This window comes from Pelophylax lessonae (assembly GCF_965119305.1).
Source record: "Pelophylax lessonae genome assembly, chromosome: 2".
NCBI classification, from domain to species: Eukaryota; Metazoa; Chordata; class Amphibia; order Anura; family Ranidae; genus Pelophylax; species Pelophylax lessonae.
The window spans coordinates 169,545,521-169,566,343 of record NC_138769.1 but is presented as its reverse complement, the minus strand read 5'-3'; the positions used below and the strand labels follow the sequence as shown (position 1 = coordinate 169,566,343).

Below are 20,823 nucleotides of genomic sequence, written 5' to 3'. Positions count from 1 at the left end.
CGAAAACAGGCTCAGGTAGCGAGATACAGGAACGTGTAGATCTGGCATGCTGACTTCAGAGAGCGGACGCTCCAACCATGGTGGTTGAACGAGCCATGAGTGAGAGAAAGCCGGCGATTTAAATAGCCGCTCATAGCGGCGCTCGGCAATGATGTCATCCGGTCTTAAAGGTATATGCGTCTCTTGTTACACAAGATGGGACGCAATTAGCTAAGGAGAAATATGGAACAAGGGTACCAGAGGTACCAGAACATTACAGTGTTGGGGTCGTTATTATGTTGGAATACTGCCCTGCGGCCCAGTCCCAAAGGGAGGGATCATGCTGCTTCAGTATGTCACAGTACATGTTGGCCTTCATTGTTCCCTCAATGAACTGTAGCTCCCCATTACTGACCCCACCCCACCCTTCAAGCTCTGCAGAAATGCTGGCAGCACTCATACGTCTATTTCCCAAAGACAACCTCTATATATGACCCTGAGCACGTGCATTCAACTTCTTTGGTTGACCATGGCGAGGCCTGTTATGAGTGGAACCTGTCCTATTAAATCGCTGTATGGTCTTGGCCAAGTGCTACAGCTCAGTTTCAGGGTCTTAGCAATCTTCTTAGAGCATAGGCCATCTTTATGTAGAGCAACAATTCTTTTTTCAGATCCTCAGAGAGTTCTTTGCCATGAGGTACCATGTTGAACTTCCAGTGACCAGTATGAGAGAGTGAGAGCGATAACACCAAATTTAACACACTTGCTCCCCATTCACACCTGAGACCTTGTAACACTAATGAGTCACATGACACCGGGGAGGGAAAATGGCTACTTGGGCCCTTCTTGGACATTTTCACTTAGGGGTGTACTCACTTTTGTTGCCAGCGGTTTAGACATTAATGGCTGTGTGTTGAGTTATTTTGAGGGCCAGCAAATTTACACTGTTATACAAGCTGTACACTCACCACATTACAGTGTAGCAAAGTGTCATTTCTTCAGTGTTGTTACGTGAAAAGATATTATAAAATATTTACAAAAATGTGAGGGGTGTACTCACATTGTGAGCTACTGTGTGTATATATATATATATATATATATATATATATATATATATATATATATGTGATTCTGTGCAGCCGGCACACACTGTAGAAATAAAACTACAGTGCGCCATCGGCAAGTGGCTAAACTAGAACAGAAACATATGATTTAAAGATAAAAAAGCTGCTTAAAAATTGTTTATTATCACTTTAATAATCGTATGCAAATTCTGTTCTTGGGTTTAGAGATACTGCATTAAAAGGGATCTTTGCATTGTCTTTTTGTATAATCCCATATGTCTTAATTTAAGAAAATAAGGCAAGAGGTAAAATGATATCACTCACACATGAGTGAACAGAACACGAAAAACATCTGTATGCAATAATGGTGGACTCTTTTTATTGTATCCATGGTGATTACCGTAAAAGGAAATGTTCCTTGCATTACAGTTCTTTGCTTAAAGCAGGTATTTGTATTTTACAGAATGCAGTCCTCTGCTGAATGTCATGACAGTGATAACTAATGCAAATCTGTCTCTTTATTTTTCAACAGTAACTCAAGGACTTATTCATTTTCACAAGGAACGCTTTTGTTTAACTCCAGAATGCATTGAAGCTGGTAAGACTGAACAGAAGAATATCTATATATATTCCCTTTGATAAGTGTGAACCAGCACATACAGTACAGCAATGCTTTAATTTCCTATGTGACTTTTATAGACTTTTAAAAGTTGAAAAGGAGCAATCCTCTTTCTGTCTGTTCGTATTCTACAGACACAAAGCATTGTAAGCAGTGCAGATTCTTGGAATTCAATTTTTTACTGATCATGCCATTATAATAGGCCATTAGGTTTAGAGAAACATCAGTAAAATAGAGATTTAACCTTTACAGGGAACATGCTGATAATACTAAACAGTCATAGCAAATGTTGCTTTTCGGAACATAATATAATTAAGGATCATTGGTAATGTATGACTAAAGGATTCATTAAATATAGCATTCATACCTCTGTGCTTAAAGTGACACCAAACTCTAGTTTAAAAAATGAAACTTCTATTCAATTATGTATTCAAAAATGTACCTTCTATTGCTCTCTACTTCCTCCAAATCCTCATATTCAGTTTTTTTTTTTTGCTGCTGTGATCAGAATTCCACCTAGAGGGTGGCTATGCTCGTTCTCCTTGGTCCCATTGTATGTGGGAATGTAGCCACCCCCTCTTGCTCATTAGCTTAGGGACTCTGCACTATAGGATTTGTAGTGAGTATAGAGCAGTACACATGGTCATAACTAAAGCTGGCCATGCCAAGGCCATGGACGAATTTCGATCCATGTATGGCCACTATGGTTGAACAGAAGCTGATCTACCGATTCAGTGTTACATCATCTCACGCTGCAGATTTAAACCTATAGAGTTCAAAGCACAGTCAGTACATTGCCATTTTTGGGAGGAATTCCAGGCACAAATAAAATGTTTTATAGATTTCCTTTAAGATTGCAAATTAACAGTTTGAGTTCAGGTCCACTTTAAAGAAGAATTCCAGATATTATTATTATTATTATACAGTATTTATATTGTGCCAACAGTTTGTTCAGCGCTTTACAATATTAAAGGTAGACACTATAGTTACAATACAATAAAATACAAGAGGGTTAAGAGGACCCTGCTTACAATCTAATAGGGTGGGGCAAGTGGTACAAAAGGTATTAATTGTAGAGGAGCTGATGGAAGTGATAAAAGATTAGTTGGAGGTGAGATAGGCTTCCCTGAAGAGATGAGTTTTTAGGGATCGCCTAATGGCAGCCAGACAGATTGAGGTAGAGGCTTCCAGAAAATGGGAGAGGCTCTAGAGAAGTCCTGGAGATGAGCATAGGAGTAGGAGACAAGGGAGATGGAGAGAAGGAGATCTTAAGAGGAGCGGAGTGGACAGTTTGGGTGATACTTGGAGACATGATTGGTGATGTAGCTAAGGGAAGAGTTGTAAATGGCTTTGTGTGTTGTAGTTAGTATTTAGAGTTTAATTTGCTGGGCAGTCGGAAGCCAGTGTAGGGATTAATGGAGTGGGGTAGCAGACACTGAGTGGTTGGTAAGGTAGACATGTCTACTTTTAGTAGTATTCGTAGTTACACTGGTCTAGCTTGGACCAATGTAACTATGTATATGCCAAACCCGGTCAATGCCCTTAGAAGCTGTAAATCACTTCTCCTGTGATCTTCACTTGCTTACATATTCCATGCTAAGTGGCCAGCCTGATGCATTATGATAAAAAAAGGTTGTCCGCTTAGCATTTAGAGGTCCGAGGGCTGCAATCATAAACCAAAGGTTAGGCACCAAGGCTCTAAACACATGCCTGCGCAACTGTAAACAAAGTAACACAGTATACTATAGAAATCATTATAACAAGATAGCCCTATTTTAGATTTTGCAGACACTGAGTGGTTGGTAAGGTAGACATGTCTACTTTTAGTATTATTCAATAGTATGACTATATTTTACATAGTTACACTGGTCTAACTTGGACCAATGTAACTATGTATATGCCAAACCTGGTCAATGCCCTTGGAAGCTGTAAATCACTTCTCCTGTGATCTTCACTTGCTTCCATATCCCATGCTAAGTGGCCAGCCTGATGCATTATGATAAAAAAGGTTGTCCGCTTAGCATTTAGAGGTCCAAAGGCGGCAATCATAAACCAAAGGTTAGGCACCAAGGCTCTAAACACATGCCTGCGCAACTGTAAACAAAGTAACACAGTATACTATAGAAATCATTATAACAAGATAGCCCTATCTTAGATTTTGCAGATCCTATATTTTGTCCCACATTCATGAAAATATTAAAATAAAGGTAAATATCAATGGCAAAACCAAATTCTGCCTTAATACAGTTAGGGTCAGGAGGGTCAAGGAATAATGGGTTCTGCTGCAATGGAAACAGATGTTGGCGTGTGTGGCATAAATATTTTCAGTTCTTTCTGCAGCAAATGAGGACAATTTGCTTTGCAGAGGAATGTCTGCTGTATACTCTGGAGCTGCTTAAATATTCGCTTTTCATTTTAAATAAATTGAATTTGTCACGGGCTCATGGAAATGCAGATGTGCGAATCTTGCTTCTTCAGAACCTTATGATTTGATTTGCATATGTCTGAACATAAATATAACAATGTAAATAGAATTAGGGCTGCATTGTACCCACTTGTAATACAGTGCACTATCTCAGCTATGCCTGCAGTTGCTGTGTATTTCATTTGGTATCACTGTGTCTGATTCCTTTTCTCTTCCAGATAAATGCAAATTTTTTTTCCAGGATGCTAAAAATCAAACATTTGAAATGCACTGGGTTATTCAGTCACTGAGTGCTTTGTATTTCTAACATAGATCGGTGCATTGGTGCTGCAATGATGTACAGACTCATATTACTATGAGTTTACAAGACCATATATGAATACTGCCTCTGGGTGGCAACAGAAGAAACAGAAACATCTGAATGTTTTTATACCTCTTCAACAGAAGGGTGGAGGGACACGGTTGGAATTGAGTCATAATCAAACAAAAAGTTATGCTAATAGTCCTGCTGCAGTAGGCATACCAATCACAATAGAAGTGATGAAATACATTTAGCTGGTGTTCTTTGCTCTCTTTAGTGTCTGGTCACATTATATGCATTCATTTTGTGGTTTTTGTACAGTGGACCCTGGGGGACCAATGTCTAGGCAGAACTAGCAAATTAATGGCTATGCCTTAAAAGTTAAGGACAAAGTTGGCTACCAGATGGAATTAGGAAAAGCACTGAGTGCTTCTTCAGCTTTTTGGTATCAGGCAACTCTTTCCCATATTTGCAAGGTTCCCACCTGTTCACATGTTGTTCAAATTTTACCAGGGGGATGTTCAGTCTTCCTCTAATGCCAGCTTTGGGTGTAAACGCCTTTCAGGCAAATCTTTGAGATGCAGAAAGTCCCCAGTTTGTGTTTAGTTGTGTCCATTAACGTTTTATTTGCTTTGTTTCCCAACACTCAATCAGATTGCTTTTGGACATCTTGATTGACTCTGAACCTGTGTTTCTCAAGTGACAAGAAATAAAAATGGATTTTTGTACTCACCATAAAATTCCTTTTCTGGGCGTTCATTGGGAGAAATAGACCCCTACTGTCAGGAGCACGTAACACTCCTGTTCTTTCACTGCTGCTGGTCTCAAGCTGGAAACAGCTCCAGCTTCTCTGCGCTGTCCTCTGGGCACTGGACAAACAGGAATCTGGCTGAAAGTTCTGCATCAAACAACATGGTTCTTTCACTCTCACATAGAGAACGGTTCATTCTTTCTGCAACTCGGTTTTGTTCTGGTTTGTATGATACAGTAGTTTGAAATATTAGGCCATGCTTTCTGAGAAATCTGTGTGGTGATAACCTGTATACTCAGTTCCATTGTCTGTGCGCAGTACACTCAGCATTTTGCCAATTTATTGCTTACTTGGGCCAAATGCTGTTCACATTTCTCTGGTACTTCACTTTTGTTGTGTAACAGATATATTGTAGTATACCTGGAATAATCATCTATTAAAGTGAGAAAATACCTCTTCTTTCCTGGAGTTAATTTCTCCATTGGACCTCAAAGATCTGAATTAAGTCCAGAGGTTTCTTGGCTCTGCTTTTATTCTGTTTTGGAAAGGCCTTTCTTGTCATGTTTCCTTTTATACAGCTGGTGCATTTAATTGTGTGATTACATAGACTAATTATTATTCCACTTGCATAGTCATTCTGAGTTAATTTCTAGATTATGTCAGGACTTCTGTGCCCAAGGAATCTGTGCCATGTGTGAATGCAGATTGAATGGGTTTCCTCCTTCACAGTATTAACCACCTAATTGCAGTTCAGTTAATACAGCTCATCTGTAGTTTTAGCCTTTGCAAGTAAAATATCCTCTTTTGTGATGACACAACTGTCATCTTGGAAGGTTGTTTTGTGAGCTTCTTCACTGACAAAAGATTTGTTTCAAGAGCAGGGACATAGAGGACATTTTTTACAGGTATCTTTCTGGTGACACTCTTGGAAATAGGACAGTAAGGAAAACCATCTCCTATTCCATCTGATTCAGGGCTGGACTGACCATCGGGCGCACCGGGCATATTCCCGGTGGGCCGCGGCGCCGGCTCTCACTCAGTCTGACTCCTCACAGTAGAATGTAGAAGTCAGACATTCATTTCCCTGATTGCGGCGGCCGCGGCCGGTGTACTTGCCACCTACACCGGCTCCGCGGCCAATCAGCCTTCTGCTTGGGGGGATGTGAGTCACACCCCCCTGAGCAGAAGGCTGATTGGCCAGGGAGCCGGAAGTGAAGAGAAGTATGTTCTTGAAGTTTCTCAGTGTCTGTGTGTTCCTTCCCGCCACGCCGGTGTCCTGCACGGCGCGGCCAGCAGCACAGCCCGCACTCGCAGCATCGGCCATCGAAGCAAGCAGCTGCAGATGGCAGCTCCTTCACTCTGACTCCGGGCTGCTCACGGGGGGCGGGGGCGGGCCGGGGAGAGAAGGTAAGTGCGGCTCCTCACGCCAGTGTATGCAGTGCTGTGCAGCCCCGGTGTCACCGGCCGTGTGTACTTCTACTGAATAGGAGGGGGTTGGGGCGGCTTCATATAGAGGATTTGATGTTTCCCTCTTCCGTAACCTGCTGCCACTGGATGGATGCCTGATTCTCCTCCTCCCTTCTGCAGGCATTCTGCGGCTGCAGGAGAAATATCAATTTCTCTATATGCAGCTTAGCTGTCCCATCCCCCTCCTATTCAACTTCTTTTACTGCCCTTCAAGTCCCCCCCCCTATGCTCTCTGGCTCCCCCAGTGCTCTCCACCCCCCTGTGCTCCCTGGCTATGTGATTTCCAGTCCCCCCCCGTGCTCTCCATCCCCCTGGTTTTCCCTGCCCGCCCCCCCCACCCCAGTGCTATCCACACCCTGCGCCTTCCTTAATTCTCTCCAGTCCCCCCCCCCCTTGTTCTTCAGCTCCTCCAATGCTATCTGCTTTCCTTGTGCTCTCCAGCCCCCCTAGTGTCCTATCTTCTATCGTGTCCGCAGTCTCTGACCATCTCTTGTATCATGTCCGCAGTCTCTGACCATCTCTTGTATCATGTCCGCAGCCTCTGACCATCTCCTGTATCATGTCCTCAGTCTCTGACCATCTCCTGTATCATGTCCTCAGTCTTTGACCATCTCCTGTATCATGTCCTCAGTCTCTGACCATCTCCTGTATCATGTCCGCAGCCTCTGACCATCTCCTGTATCATGTCCGCAGTCTCTGACCATCTCCTGTATCATGTCCTCAGTCTCTGACCATCTCCTGTATCATGTCCTCAGTCTCTGACTATCTCCTGTATCATGTCCTCAGTCTCTGACCATCTCCTGTATCATGTCCTCAGTCTCTGACCATCTCCTGTATCATGTCCTCAGTCTCTGACCATCTCCTGTATCATGTCCTCAGTCTCTGACCATCTCCTGTATCATGTCCTCAGTCTCTGACCATCTCCTGTATCATGTCCTCAGTCTCTGACCATCTGTATCTTGTCCTCAGTCTCTGACCATCTCCTGTATCATGTCCTCAGTCTCTGACCATCTCCTGTATCATGTCCGCAGCCTCTGACCATCTCCTGTATCATGTCCGCAGTCTCTGACCATCTCCTGTATCATGTCCTCAGTCTCTGACCATCTCCTGTATCATGTCCTCAGTCTCTGACCATCTCCTGTATCATGTCCTCAGTCTCTGACCATCTCCTGTATTATGTCCTCAGTCTCTGACCATCTCCTGTATCATGTCCTCAGTCTCTGACCATCTCCTGTATCATGTCCTCAGTCTCTGACCATCTCCTGTATCATGTCCTCAGTCTCTGACCATCTCCTGTATCAAGTCCTCAGTCTCTGACCATCTGTATCTTGTCCTCAGTCTCTGACCATCTCCTGTATCATGTCCTCAGTCTCTGACCATCTCCTGTATCAGGTCCTCAGTCTCTGACCATCTCTTGTATCATGTTTGCAGTCTCTGACCATCTCCTGTACTATGTCCAGCGGGAACACTCTGCAGCAGCACAGCACACCCAAGGTAAGTGGAGGACTGGAGAGAGGAGTGACTTCTACTTAGGGATTTCTTTTGCAGATAGGCTGGACTGGCACTGGCAGCAACAATTTTATTCAAAGAAATCAGGATTTATTCTGCAAATAGGCTGGCACTGGCAGCAACAATTTAATTCAAATCAGGATTTCTTCTGCAAATAGGCTGGCCTGGCACTGGCAGCCAGGCATAGTACTAGTCCAGTACTATGCCTGCCAGTGCCAGGTCAGCCTATTTGCAGAAGAAATCCTGATTTGAATAAAATTGTTGCTGCCAGTACCAGCCTACCAGGGGCTGATCTGAGGTGTGAAGGTGCAGGAATTGGGGTGATCTAAGGTATGATAGTGCAGGAATTGGGGTGATCTGATGTGTGAAGGTGCAGGGATTGGGACTGATCTTATGTGTGATAGTGCAGGAATTGGGACTGATCTGATGTGTGATAGTGCAGGAATTGGGACTGATCTGCTTCATACTATTTCTAGGACTCAACCATCAAAACAGGATTTAAAGTAAGACAAAAAAAAACAGCATCATATGGCAGCTCTGATCTAAATTGAAGATTAAACTAAAAAAGGTACCGTAATCGAATCCACACATCCTGGAACATTAAATCCTGTCATCAACCATCCCGACGAATGCCACGCCCCGCCACGCCCCCCCCTCGCGGGCTGCTCAGTCCAAAAGGCCCGGGCCTATTTTTTGTCCCAGTCCGGGCCTGATCTGATTCCATTATTTGCCCATTCGCTGTTGTGATTTTTTTATTTTTTACTCTGGTCAAGGTGAATAAAGAAATTTCTGTAATTTGTCATGTGATTCGTAGCTCCTGAGTCAACACACCATGCCTGAAATGATGAGGTGCAACTTTTGGAATGAAAAAAATATTTACAGTCAGGTCCATAAATATTGGGACATCGACACAATTCTAATCTTTTTGGCTCTATAATGGATTTGAAATGGAACAAACAAGAGCAGACTTTCAGATTTAATTTGAGGGTATTTACATCCAAATCAGGTGAAAGTTGTAGGAATTACAACAGTTTGTATATGTGCCGCCCACTTTTTAAGCGACCAAAACTAGTGGGACAACTGGCTGCTCAACTGTTCCATGGCCAGGTGTGTGTTATTCCTTCATTATCCCATTTACAAGGAGCAGATAAAAGGTCCAGAGTTCATTTCAAGTTTGCTATTTGCATTTAGAATCTGTTGCTGTCAACTCTCAATATGAGATCCAAAGAGCTGTCACTATCAGTGAAGCAAGCCATCATTAGGCTGAAAAAAAACAAAACAAACCCATCAGAGAGATAGCAATAGCATTAGGTGTGGCCAAATCAACTGTTTGGAACATCCTTAAAAAGAAAGCACGCACCGGTGAGCTCAGCAACACCAAAAGACCACCAAAACAACTGGGGTGGTTGACCGAAGAATTATTTCCCTGGTGATGAAAACACCCTTCACAACAGTTGGACAGATCAGAAACACTATCCAGGAAGTAGGTGTATGTGTGTCAAAGTCAACAATCAAGAGAAGACTTCACCAGAGTGAATACAGAGGGTTCACCACAAGATGTAAACCATTGGTGAGCCTCAAAAACAGGAAGGCCAGATTAGAGTTTGCCAAACAACATCTAAAAAAGCCTTCACAGTTCTGGAACAACATCCTATGGATAGACGAGACCAAGATCAACTTGTACCAGAGTGATGGGCAGAGAAGAGTATGGAGAAGGAAAGGAACTGCTCATGATCCAACGCATGCCACCTCATCAGTGAAGCATGGTGGTGGTAGTGTCATGGCGTGGGCATGTATGGCTGCCAATGGAACTGGTTCCCTTGTATTTATTGATGATGTGACTGCTGACAAAAGCAGCAGGATGAATTCTGAAGTGTTTCCGGCAATATTATCTGCTCATATTCAGCCAAATGCTTCAGAACTCATTGAGTGGTGCTTTACATTGCAGATGGACAATGACCCGAAGCATACTGCGAAAGCAACCAAAGAGTTTTTTAAGGGAAAGAAATGTAATGTTATGCAATGGCCAAGTCAATCACCTGACCTGAACCTGATTAAGCATGCATTTCACTTGCTGAAGACAAAACTGAAGGGAAAATGCCCCAAGAACTAGCAGGAACTGAAGACAGTTGCAGTACCAGGGATGAAACCCAGCGTCTGGTGATGTCTATGCGCTCCAGACTTCAGGCTGTAATTGACTGCAAAGGATTTGCAAACAAGTATTAAAAAGTGAAAGTTTGATTTATGATTGTTAATCTGTCCCATTACTTTTGGTCCCTTAAAAAGTGGGAGGCACATATCCAAAATTGTTGTAATTCCTACACCGTTCACCTGATTTGGATGTATATACCCTCAAATTAAAGCTGAAAGTCTGCAGTTAAAGCACATCTTGTTTGCTTCATTTCAAATCCACTGTGGTGGTGTATAGAGCCAAAAAGATTACAATTGTGTCGACGTCCCAATATTTATGGACCTGACTGTATTATCTGAAGAAAAATCATTTTTTTCCCTCATACTTTTGGGCTTTTGTAGTTTCGTTTTTTTTATTATTTCTAGCTTCCAGGTTCTGCAAACTGCTTTCAAATGACCTTGTTTCTTGCACACAAAACATTCACATGTTTCTTGTTGCAATTTACTATTTTTATTCCTATTTTTTGTCTTTAAAGCAGACTCTGCGACAGAAACACCGTCGCTATTATTGCTTTCTGTTTTACGCTTATATTCATCCACAAGCTTGTTCTTAAAATATTCCAATGTCAGTTCATCATCTGGACGTGCATCAAGTGCTGTGACAGGCGTTTCATACGTTTCTGGTAAGCCACTTAGTATTAGTGCTGCGACATGAAAATCTGTTAGAAATTATTATTTTTTCTTTTCCTATACTTCCCAGGCTTTCAACCATTTCTAAAGTGTGCCCTATGTAATCTTTCATATCCTGACCTTTCATCAGCTTGGTTTGGCATAGCTTTCTAATCAAATACAGTTTATTCCTGAGATTAGCTCTTTCATGCACCTTTTGTAATTCTTCCCACATTTCTTTAGCTGTTTCATACTTACATATATGTATAATTTGGTAATCTTCTATGCTAAGAGATATTTTGCACTGAGATTTTTGGTCTTTCTCTAACCACTAGTCTGAGGGGTGTTCTGGCTTGACTTAATTTATACATTTCTGATAGTTCTAGTTTGTCATATTTGCAAAAAGAAAGCTTTGTTGCAGCTGTGTTTCTGGCCATTTTCTTTAATTCTTTTGCAGTCTTCTTTCTGTTTCTGTACCTGTACCTTGCACTTGTTTGTCATAGCTGGCTATGACTGAGCTATGACTGAGTTTCAGGCTGGGTGTCTGGGCTATGCCAGGGCCCATAACCTGTTAAAAATAGTGTATATAGCCCTACAGAACAGACAGTGCACAGTCCACACGGGCTTTGCTGCGTAATCGCAGACAGGAACAGTAATTTTACCCATAGATGCAGCTAAACATTTATAAACACTGACACCTACAGGCTGATGTAGTTGTTGCACATAATACATGAACAGTGTATTCCAACACTGGTCCAGACCTGCTAACATCTGATGTGCTAAGGAAAAAACATAGTTATCTATAGGTCCTATGCAGTGGTGGGATTCAGCCGGTTCGCACTGGTTCCATAGAACCGGTTACTAACTTTCTGCAAGTTCGCAGAACCGGCTGATCCCTCTGCGCGTCTAAGGACAATTGGGAATGTCCCGCACTCGGACCGCGCAGCCGCAGACGTGATGGCCGGGGAGCAGAGCAGTGCGCCCCGACCAGCCCAATTTGTGACAATAGCTAATGAGAATCCTCCTCCTGGCCAATCAGGGACTCGGAGACGCGGGGAGCCGGGGACTGAAGAGAAGCTGCGTGACCGTCCGTGAGGTAAGTGCATGGGTCTCGCGGGGGGGATCACTGGCACTCTGCAATTATTGGGGGCAATGCTGTGGCGCTCTGAAATTATTTGGGGCAATGCTGTGGCGCTCTGCAATTATTGGGGGCAATGCTGTGGCGCTCTGCAATTATTTGGGGCAATGCTGTGGGCACTCCGCAATTATTGGGGGCAATGCTGTGGCGCTCTGCAATGATTGGGGGCATGCTGTGGCACTCTGCAATTATTGGGGGCAATGCTGTGGCACTCTGCATTTATTGGGGGCAATGCTGTGGGCACTCTGCAATTATTTGGGGCAATGTTGTGGGCACTCTGCAATTATTGGGGGCAATGCTGTGGGCACTCTGAAATTATTGGGGGCAATGCTGTGGGCACTCTGCAATTATTGGGGGGCAATGCTGTGGCGCTCTGCAATTATTGGGGGCAATGCTGTGGCGCTCTGCAATTATTGGGGGCAATGCTGTGGGCACTCTGCAATTATTGGGGGCAATGCTGTGGGCACTCTGCATTGATTGGGGCAATGCTGTGGGCACTCTGCATTGATTGGGGGCAATGCTGTGGGCACTCTGCAATCATTGGGGGCAATGCTGTGGGCACTCTGCAATCATTGGGGACAATGCTGTGGGCACTCTGCAATGATCATTGGGGCAATGCTGTGGCACTCTGCAATGATCATTGGGGGCAATGCTGTGGCACTCTGCAATGATCATTGGGGCAATGCTGTGGGCACTCTGCAATCATTGGGGGCAATGCTGTGGGCACTCTGCAATCATTGGGGGCAATGCTGTGGCACTCTGCAATCATTGGGGGCAATGCTGTGGCACTCTGCAATGATTGAGCGCAATGCTGTGGCACTCTGCAATCATTGGGGCAATGCTGTGGTCTCTCTGCATTGAAAGGGGGGCACGCTGGTCTCTCTGCATTGAAAGGGGGGCACGCTGGTCACTGTGCATTGAAAGGGGGGCACGCTGGTCACTGTGCATTGAACGGGGGGCACGCTGGTCATTCTGCATTAAAAGGGGCACACTGGTCATTCTGCTGGGAAAGTCGGAACTGGTTACTAAAATTTCTGAATCCCACCACTGGTCCTATGTTTTTATGTATTTAAGGTATGGCTTGAGAGTATCATAGACAGAATTTGACTTCCTAACTAAGTGCAATCAGCAGATCATGTAGTGAAAAGTGCAGCTTTCACAGCAATTAACTCCTTCCCACCGACAGAATGCAAATATGCGGCCTCAGCTTCAAGGGGTTGTACTGGGATGATGCCTGCAGCTAAAGGCATCACCCCGGTGCCATTTTTTAGAGCCGATGGTCAAATTTCTTGTAATAACAACTGATGCGACTAAGCAGCTTCTCTTATTGTCCCCGCCTCCCGTGGCTCGCCCAGGTCTCCTGTCACACCAACTGGCCAAAGCTGGATTTGGCTTTGATTGGGTCTCCAATGTAGAAACCCGGAAGCGATGTCATGACATCACTTTCAGTTACTGAAACCTTAAAGGCACCAGATAAAAAAAAAAAAAATGACAGTATTCAAAACAGCCAAACTTGATGTTTTTAATGCTTTCAAGTCCAGAGGAGGGATCTGGGGTCTTTTAGACCCCAGATCCCTCCATAAAGAGTACCTGTCACTGCCTATTACTGCCACAAGGGATGTTTACATTCCTTATGACAGCATTAAAAGTGATCCATTTTTTTTTTCTTTTTAAGGGACAGTGTAAAATAAATAAATAAATAAGAAAAAAATTAAAGTGCCCTTTCCCTCTGTGCTCGTGCAGGGTGCAGAGGTATTGCCATGATCGTTAGAGCGAGAACAATAATTCTAGCAAAAGACCTTCTCTGTAACTCTAAACTGGTAACTGTTAAAAAAATTTAAAGCGTCGCCTATGGAGATTTTAAAGTACTGTAATTTGTTGCTATTCCACGAGTGTGCGCATTTTTAAAGTATAACATGTTAGGTATCTATTAAATCGGCGTAACATCATCTTTCACATTATACAAAAATTAAGCTAACTTTACTGTTTTTTTTTTTTAATTTGTGAAAGTGAATTTCTTCCAAAAAAAGTTGAATTTGAAAAACTGCTGCACAGATACCGTGTGACAAAATATTGCAACAATCTCCATTTTACTCTCTAAGGTCTCTGCTAAACATATATATAGAATGTTTGGGGGTTCTAAGTAATTTTCCAGCAAAAAATACTGATTTAACTTGTAAGCAACAAATGTCATAAAAAGGCTTAGGCATGTTGGGGTTAACCAGAATCAATTGTGTACTGGTTTGACTTCACCAGAGACCATTCTGCTAGGTTGCTATTGGGTACAGCATTTTGCGCTTAGTTTTTAAGTAATTGCACTGTACTTCTTTGTGAGTTTTTTTCTATCTGTTTGTGTGTACATGATAGTAGAGTAGCTAACATCTTGAGCTTTTTTCTGAGTCAACTAAGCTATTAGTAACATTAACGTGATATTGGTTAGGTCATTGTGTTCCATACAATGTTTCAAAGTTGATGATCTAATTCATGAACTACACACACCATTGCTCACAGGTTTGTTTTCCTGCTAGATCAATAAGGTGATTTGTCATTCTGTACTTCAATACAGGGCAGGAGGTCAGAACTCTATTGTATATTTACCCCAGTGACCATCAATTATTAATTTCAGGGTTAGGTCCTTCATAGTGAACACTTATTCACCCTTCCAGTGCCAGCATTCTCCTCTGTATTATGGTAATCACAATTACATTTTATTTTATTCCAATATAAACAAACCCTTTGGTGACCATATGCCCTGCAGGTTTACATTTTATTGTTAATTTGCTATGTGCTGCTTACATACACATTACTATGCTAAATGTTAGAATCGGTTCCTTTTTTCTGTATCAGGTCAAATATTCTATTAGTAGAATTCTTTAAATAAATAATCTTACGTTTCTCACTGGGATAATGAATATAAAAGATGTTTCTAATACACTCTGAACTTCAAGGCACTTTCATACCTCCATATGCTAAATAAAAACACACATTATAGTAGCCCCTGTCCTCGGTGAGCTTAAAGCTGAACTCAAGGAGAAACTATTTTTTTACATTTGCTACAGTATGTATAAACTACCTCTATTGAAGCCTGCACCATGTGTGGTTACCGCTGTGTTCAGGATATCTCTTAATTTTGTTCAGCTTGTACTGTACTGTAAACCAGGGGCGTAACTACAGGGGTTGCAATTGCAACCAGGCTCTATTATCCAGCGGGCCTGTGCGGCTCCCCTGTACACCTGGATAGGAGGGCAGCGGGGGCAGCATGTAGAGAAATCACTGTCCTCCTTTTTCCTCCCTTGGCTGCAGGAGGAAAATGTAGGAGATTGATTCCTCTGTATGCTGCCCCCACCACTCCTCCTATCCAGTTCACTTGTGATCTGCTGTTTCTGGGTCCCTGTGTGCTCCCCTGGTTAAACCCCCCACTGTGCACTGCCCCCCCCCCCCCCCACTGTGCTTCCCCTCCTCTCCTGCCGGCTGCTGCAGGGGATGTGTTACAATAGAGAAGGGGTCCGTAAATATGTAATTTACCAGCTCCTTCCTTTTCTGAATGGACAGAGTCATAGTCAGTGACATTGTAAAAAAATAAATTAAAATGATAAAAAATAATACAATTAAAATACCAAAAAATAAAAACTACTGACACCAGTGGGTGAACTTCCGGGATCGCAAAGGTCACACTTGCGACCTGGCGCTGGCATTCCACCACCATGGGGAGGCCCCAAGATGGCAGGAAGGGGCCCACTGCAGAACTGGTGAAAGGTCCGCAATAAAGGGCCCCGTAGCGCGAGTAAAGGGCCCCAGGATCAGTGGGAAGAGCCCCAGGCTTGAAGGAAATGCTTTCTTGCACTGGGGCCCTGAAGGTTCTAGTTATGTCTCTGCTGTAAGCACTAAACATCCAGTGCTGAGACTTACAGTTCCAGCTGTAATATATCTCTGACAGCTTGCTCTCCACCTCATCCATTCAAAAAAAATGTAATTTATTATATTTTTGCAAATGATCTTATAAAGCATTGCAACTTCAGTCAGTGATTGCAGGTGCATTCCCAGGCTGGAGAGCTAGAGGAAGTATCAATGGACAATGAGTGAAGTGATCACTCCATTGAGAACTACAAATCCAGAATTTGTCTTTCAGTATAAGCAGTCAGATGAAAAGCTTTAAAGAAAGTTCTGTAGTTTTGGTGTTGGTATTTCACACTGTAAAATGTTCAGCACTGTAAGTATGAAAACTAAACAGTGTCCTTAAATGTTTCAGACATCCTATACCTTAAACTGACCATCCTAACCTATCCCTTAATTTGACCTTCACGCTTAATGCTTATTCAAACCCTTACACTATACCTAATCACTAAAATGAACCTTTAAAGTGAACCTACAGTGAGGGAAAAAAGTATATGATCCCCTGCTAATTTTGTACGTTTGCCCACTGACAAAGAAATGATCAGTCTATAATTTTAATGGTAGGTTTATTTTAACAGTGAGAGACAGATCAAAAAAAATCCAGAAAAATGTATTTAAAAAAAATGATAAATTGATTTGCATTTTAATGAATGAAATAAGTATTGGATCCCCTATCAATCAGCAAGATTTCTGGCTCCCAGGTGTCTTCTATACAGGTAATGAGCAGAGATTAGGAACACTCTCTTAAAGGGAGTGCTCCTAATCTCAATTTGTTACCTGTATAAAGGACACCTGTCCACAAAAGCAATCAATCAGATTCCAATCTGTCCAAAGATGTCAGGGACAAGATTGTAGACCTACACAAGGTTGGAGTGGGCTACAAGACCATCACTAAGCAGCTTGGTGAGAGGGTGACAACATTTGGTGCGATTATTTGCAAATAGAAGAAACACAAAACAACTGTCGATATCCCTCGGTCTGGGGCTCCATGCAAGATCTCACCTTGTAGAGTTTCAATGATCATGAGAACGGTGAGAAATCAGCTCAAAACTACACGGGAGAATCTTGTCAGGACGACTTCACTGCATCAAAGGGACAATGGACAGAGCCATGTAGTGTCAAATCTTGGTTGAGAACCTCCTTCCCTCAGCCAGGGCATTGAAAATGGGTCGTTGATGGATATTTCAGCATGACAATGACCCAAAACACACGGCCAAGGCAACAAAGGAGTGGCTCAAGAAGAAGCACATTAAGGTCCTGTAGTGGCCTAGCCAGTCTGCAGACCTAATGCCATAGAAAATATGTGGAGGGAGCTGAAAATCCCTCCTGAGATGTGTGCAAACCTAGTGGCCAACTATAAGAAACGCTTGACCTCTGTGATTGCCAACAATTATTTTGCCACCAAGTACTAAGTCATGTTTTGTGAAGGGGTCTTAATACTTATTTTGCTCATCAAAATGCAAATCAATTTATAACTTTTTTAAAATGCGTTTTTCTTGATTTTTTTTGTTGTTGTTATTCTGTCTCTCACTGTTAAAATAAACCTACCATTAAAATTATAGACCGATTATTTCTTTGTCATTAGGCAAATGTACAAAATCCGCAGGGGATCAAATATTTTTTCCATTAGTGTAGTGCCCTATTCCCGAATAAAAAATAAGCTTTGCTTGAAAGAAACATAGGGGACTGACATTAGAAAAATATTAGGTCAGCAGTGCTAACAGTTTGAACCGTAACTCATGAATAAATCCAAATAATACAAAAAATAAATAAAGTGCCACTATAGTGCAATATTCCAATGTGACTGTGCAAAAGTCCTTATGTGCAATAGTACATAAAATACACAGTCTGTGCTCCAATATATAAATGCTTGTGTCACTCCATTACACGAAGACAACATCCAGTGCAGTGATCCAAAAGTGCCCCACACAATATTGCACTCACCAGAACCTTTTGAATCTATATGATAAATGGATCAACATGCGCATTGTATAGAACAGACTCTTCCATTCCACTAATCCTCATGAAGCAGGACCCTTCTGGCTGGAAGATACCCTGTATGGTTCAAGGCAACAAATATAAAAACCGCAACACCAACATCATTGCGTAAAACACATATATTAAAAGCCCAATTTTAAAAATCCAGATACATACACATGGCCTGTCTAAATGAAGCTGATCTTGGAAATTAAGAGCGCACACATGCTGATCCTCCTTCTACATTACTTGCGACAGAAGCATTGTCACTATTAATGCTTTCTGTTTTACGCCTATATTGATCCATGAGTTTTCCCTTAACATATTCCAATGTCAGTTCATCATCTGGACATGCATCAAGGCTATGACAGGCGTTTCATATATTTCTGTTAAGCCACTTTGTAATAGTGCTGCGACATGAAAATCTGTTTCCTATACCTCTCAGGCTTTCAACCATTTCTAAGGTGTGCCTTATGTAATCTTTCATATCCTGGTCTTTCATCAGCTTGGTTTGGTATAACTTTCTAATCAAAAACAGTTTATTGCTGAGATTACTTTTCCATGCACCTTTTGCAATTCTACCCACATTTCTTTGGCAGTTTCACACTTACAGTACATATATGTATGATTTGATTATCTTCTATGCTAAGAGAGATTTTTTACTGAGCTTTTTGGTGTTTCTCTGTCCACTAGTCTGAAGGGTGTTCTGGCTTCACTTAATTTATATGTTTCCACATACCTTCTCTAATTAGCAGTAATTTCAGCTTGAATTTCCATGAAGTGGTAGTTCTGGTTTGTCATATTTGCAAAATGAAAGCTTTGTTGCAACTGTGTTACTGGCCATTTTCTTTTATTCTGTTGCAGTCTTCTTTATGTTGCTGTATCTTGCACTTGTTTGCTGTAGCTAGCTATGACTGGGATAGGACTGAGTTTCTGGCTGGGTGTCTTGGCTATGCCAGGGCCCATTGTTTCTTTCATTACTTTAAAGCATGTCTAAACCTTAGAACAAAAATGTAATATATCACAGCTTATTAGATGTTGTGGCTGCATTCATTTTCCTGTTTCACAGGTTTTCCCCTTTTTTCAGTTAGTGATTCTCCCAGTAACACACTTTCGATCCTAGAACGACAATGCTTTCTCCACCTTCTGTATCACAGAAACAGGACCGGACTACAGTACTCTGCCCCTGTCCTCTTGTCAATAAAATAGACTGGTGGGCTTCTGTAATCCTCAGTAATAACAGAAAACAATGTAACTGATAACAATTAGCAGAGGTATAAAAGGAAGGTTGGAAAGGAAGTTGCCAACTCACAAGATTTCAGGGAGGATCAACAGCCATTTTTTACACTTATCAAACAAATATAACAAAACACTTTCAATGGTATATTTAAAAGATCAAAGGGTGACAAAAAGAGAATTTTTTTTGTGAGGGTTTATAAAAAATCAGAACAAATATGCAGAGAAGAACATTTGGGCTTATGTCCAACTTTTCAGATCTGTATACTTGTTCTGGCTCAGTAATTCAGAAGTCATTGGTCCAGCAAAACCGCCAGTCATCTACAATGTAGCATTTGCAAAAGGTAGGCAGCAAAAATGCAACCATGCTATCTATGCTACAGTGCAAAAAGTTTTTAGCAGGTGTTGTAAAGTAAGAATGCTTTCAGAAATAGAAGCGTTAATAGTCTATTTTTTATCAATCAACAAAACTGAAAGTAAATGAACAGAGGAGAACAGAAGAGAAATCCAAATCAAATCAACATTTGTTGCGACTACCCTTTAACCCTTCAAACCAGCATCAATTCTTCTAGGTACACTTGCACACAGGTTTTGAAGGCACGCGGCAGGTAAGTTGTTACAAACATCTTGGAGAACTAACCACAGATTTTCTGTAGATGTAGGCTACCTCAAATCCTTCTAATCCCAGACACACTCCATGATTTTGAGATCACTTCCAGAACCCCTTGTTCTTCTTTACGCTGAAGATAGTTCCTAATGACATTGTCTGTATGTTTGGGGTCGTTGTCATGCTGCAGAATAAATTTGGGGCCAATCACACACCTTCCTGGCAGTATGGCATGATGGATAAGTATCTGCCTGTATTTCTCAGCATTGAGGACACCATTGATCCTGACTAAATCTCCAACTCCATTTACAGAAATGCATCCCTAAACTTGCAAGGAACATCCACCATGCTGCACTGTTGCCTGCAGACACTCATTGCTGTACCACTCTCTAGCCCTTCGGGGAACAAACTGCCTTATGCTACAGCCAAATTTTGATTTGTCAGTCTAGAACACCTGCCGACATTTATTTTCACCCCGTTCATGCATAGTTAAGTCACTTAGACTCGTTTCCACATCGGAGGTTTGGCTTTTTGGCTGCAATTCTTCAATGAAGGCCACTTCTGGCCAGACTTCTCCAGACAGTAAATGGGTGTACCTGGGTCCCACTGGTTTGTGGTCAAATGAGAGTAAGTATGATAAGGATTTTTATCTGTTACATTAGGTTTTCCTTGGCCATCCACTGCGTATATGGTTCTCAACATTGCCTATTTCTTTGTCCTTTTTCAAAAGAGCTTGAATCCCCAGTCTGCTTTAAAAAAAAATTCCTGGGAGAGACCTTGATGATGCAGTAGAACTACCTTGTGTTTTGTTGCTGTGCGCAGTCTTGCTAGGGTTTATGATATGTGACATGAAGAGGTCTTCCGCAGGTCACCTTAGTAGCAGAGTTTGGCTGTTCCTCACCCAGTTTTAAGCCTCATACACAGCTATTTCTGTTTCATTTAATGACTGTGTTTCAAACTACATATGAAATTGATGATTGTTAGCTCCTGCTTGGTATAATTGCTTAATCATGCACCTGACTCTAATCCTACAAAATCCCTGTGCAAGTGTACAAAG

The 20,823-nt window shown here is 42.1% G+C and overlaps 1 protein-coding gene across 1 annotated transcript in view; it reads left to right on the top strand.

The window, feature by feature from the left end:
- The window catches only part of PHEX (phosphate regulating endopeptidase X-linked), a 309,157-nt gene that overhangs the window by 54,126 nt on the left and 234,208 nt on the right, over positions 1-20,823 (top strand). The window contains exon 2 of the mRNA XM_082245817.1: positions 1,576-1,641. Within this exon, the coding sequence (XP_082101943.1) occupies positions 1,576-1,641 (66 nt within the window). The remainder of the gene's footprint in view (positions 1-1,575; positions 1,642-20,823) is intronic.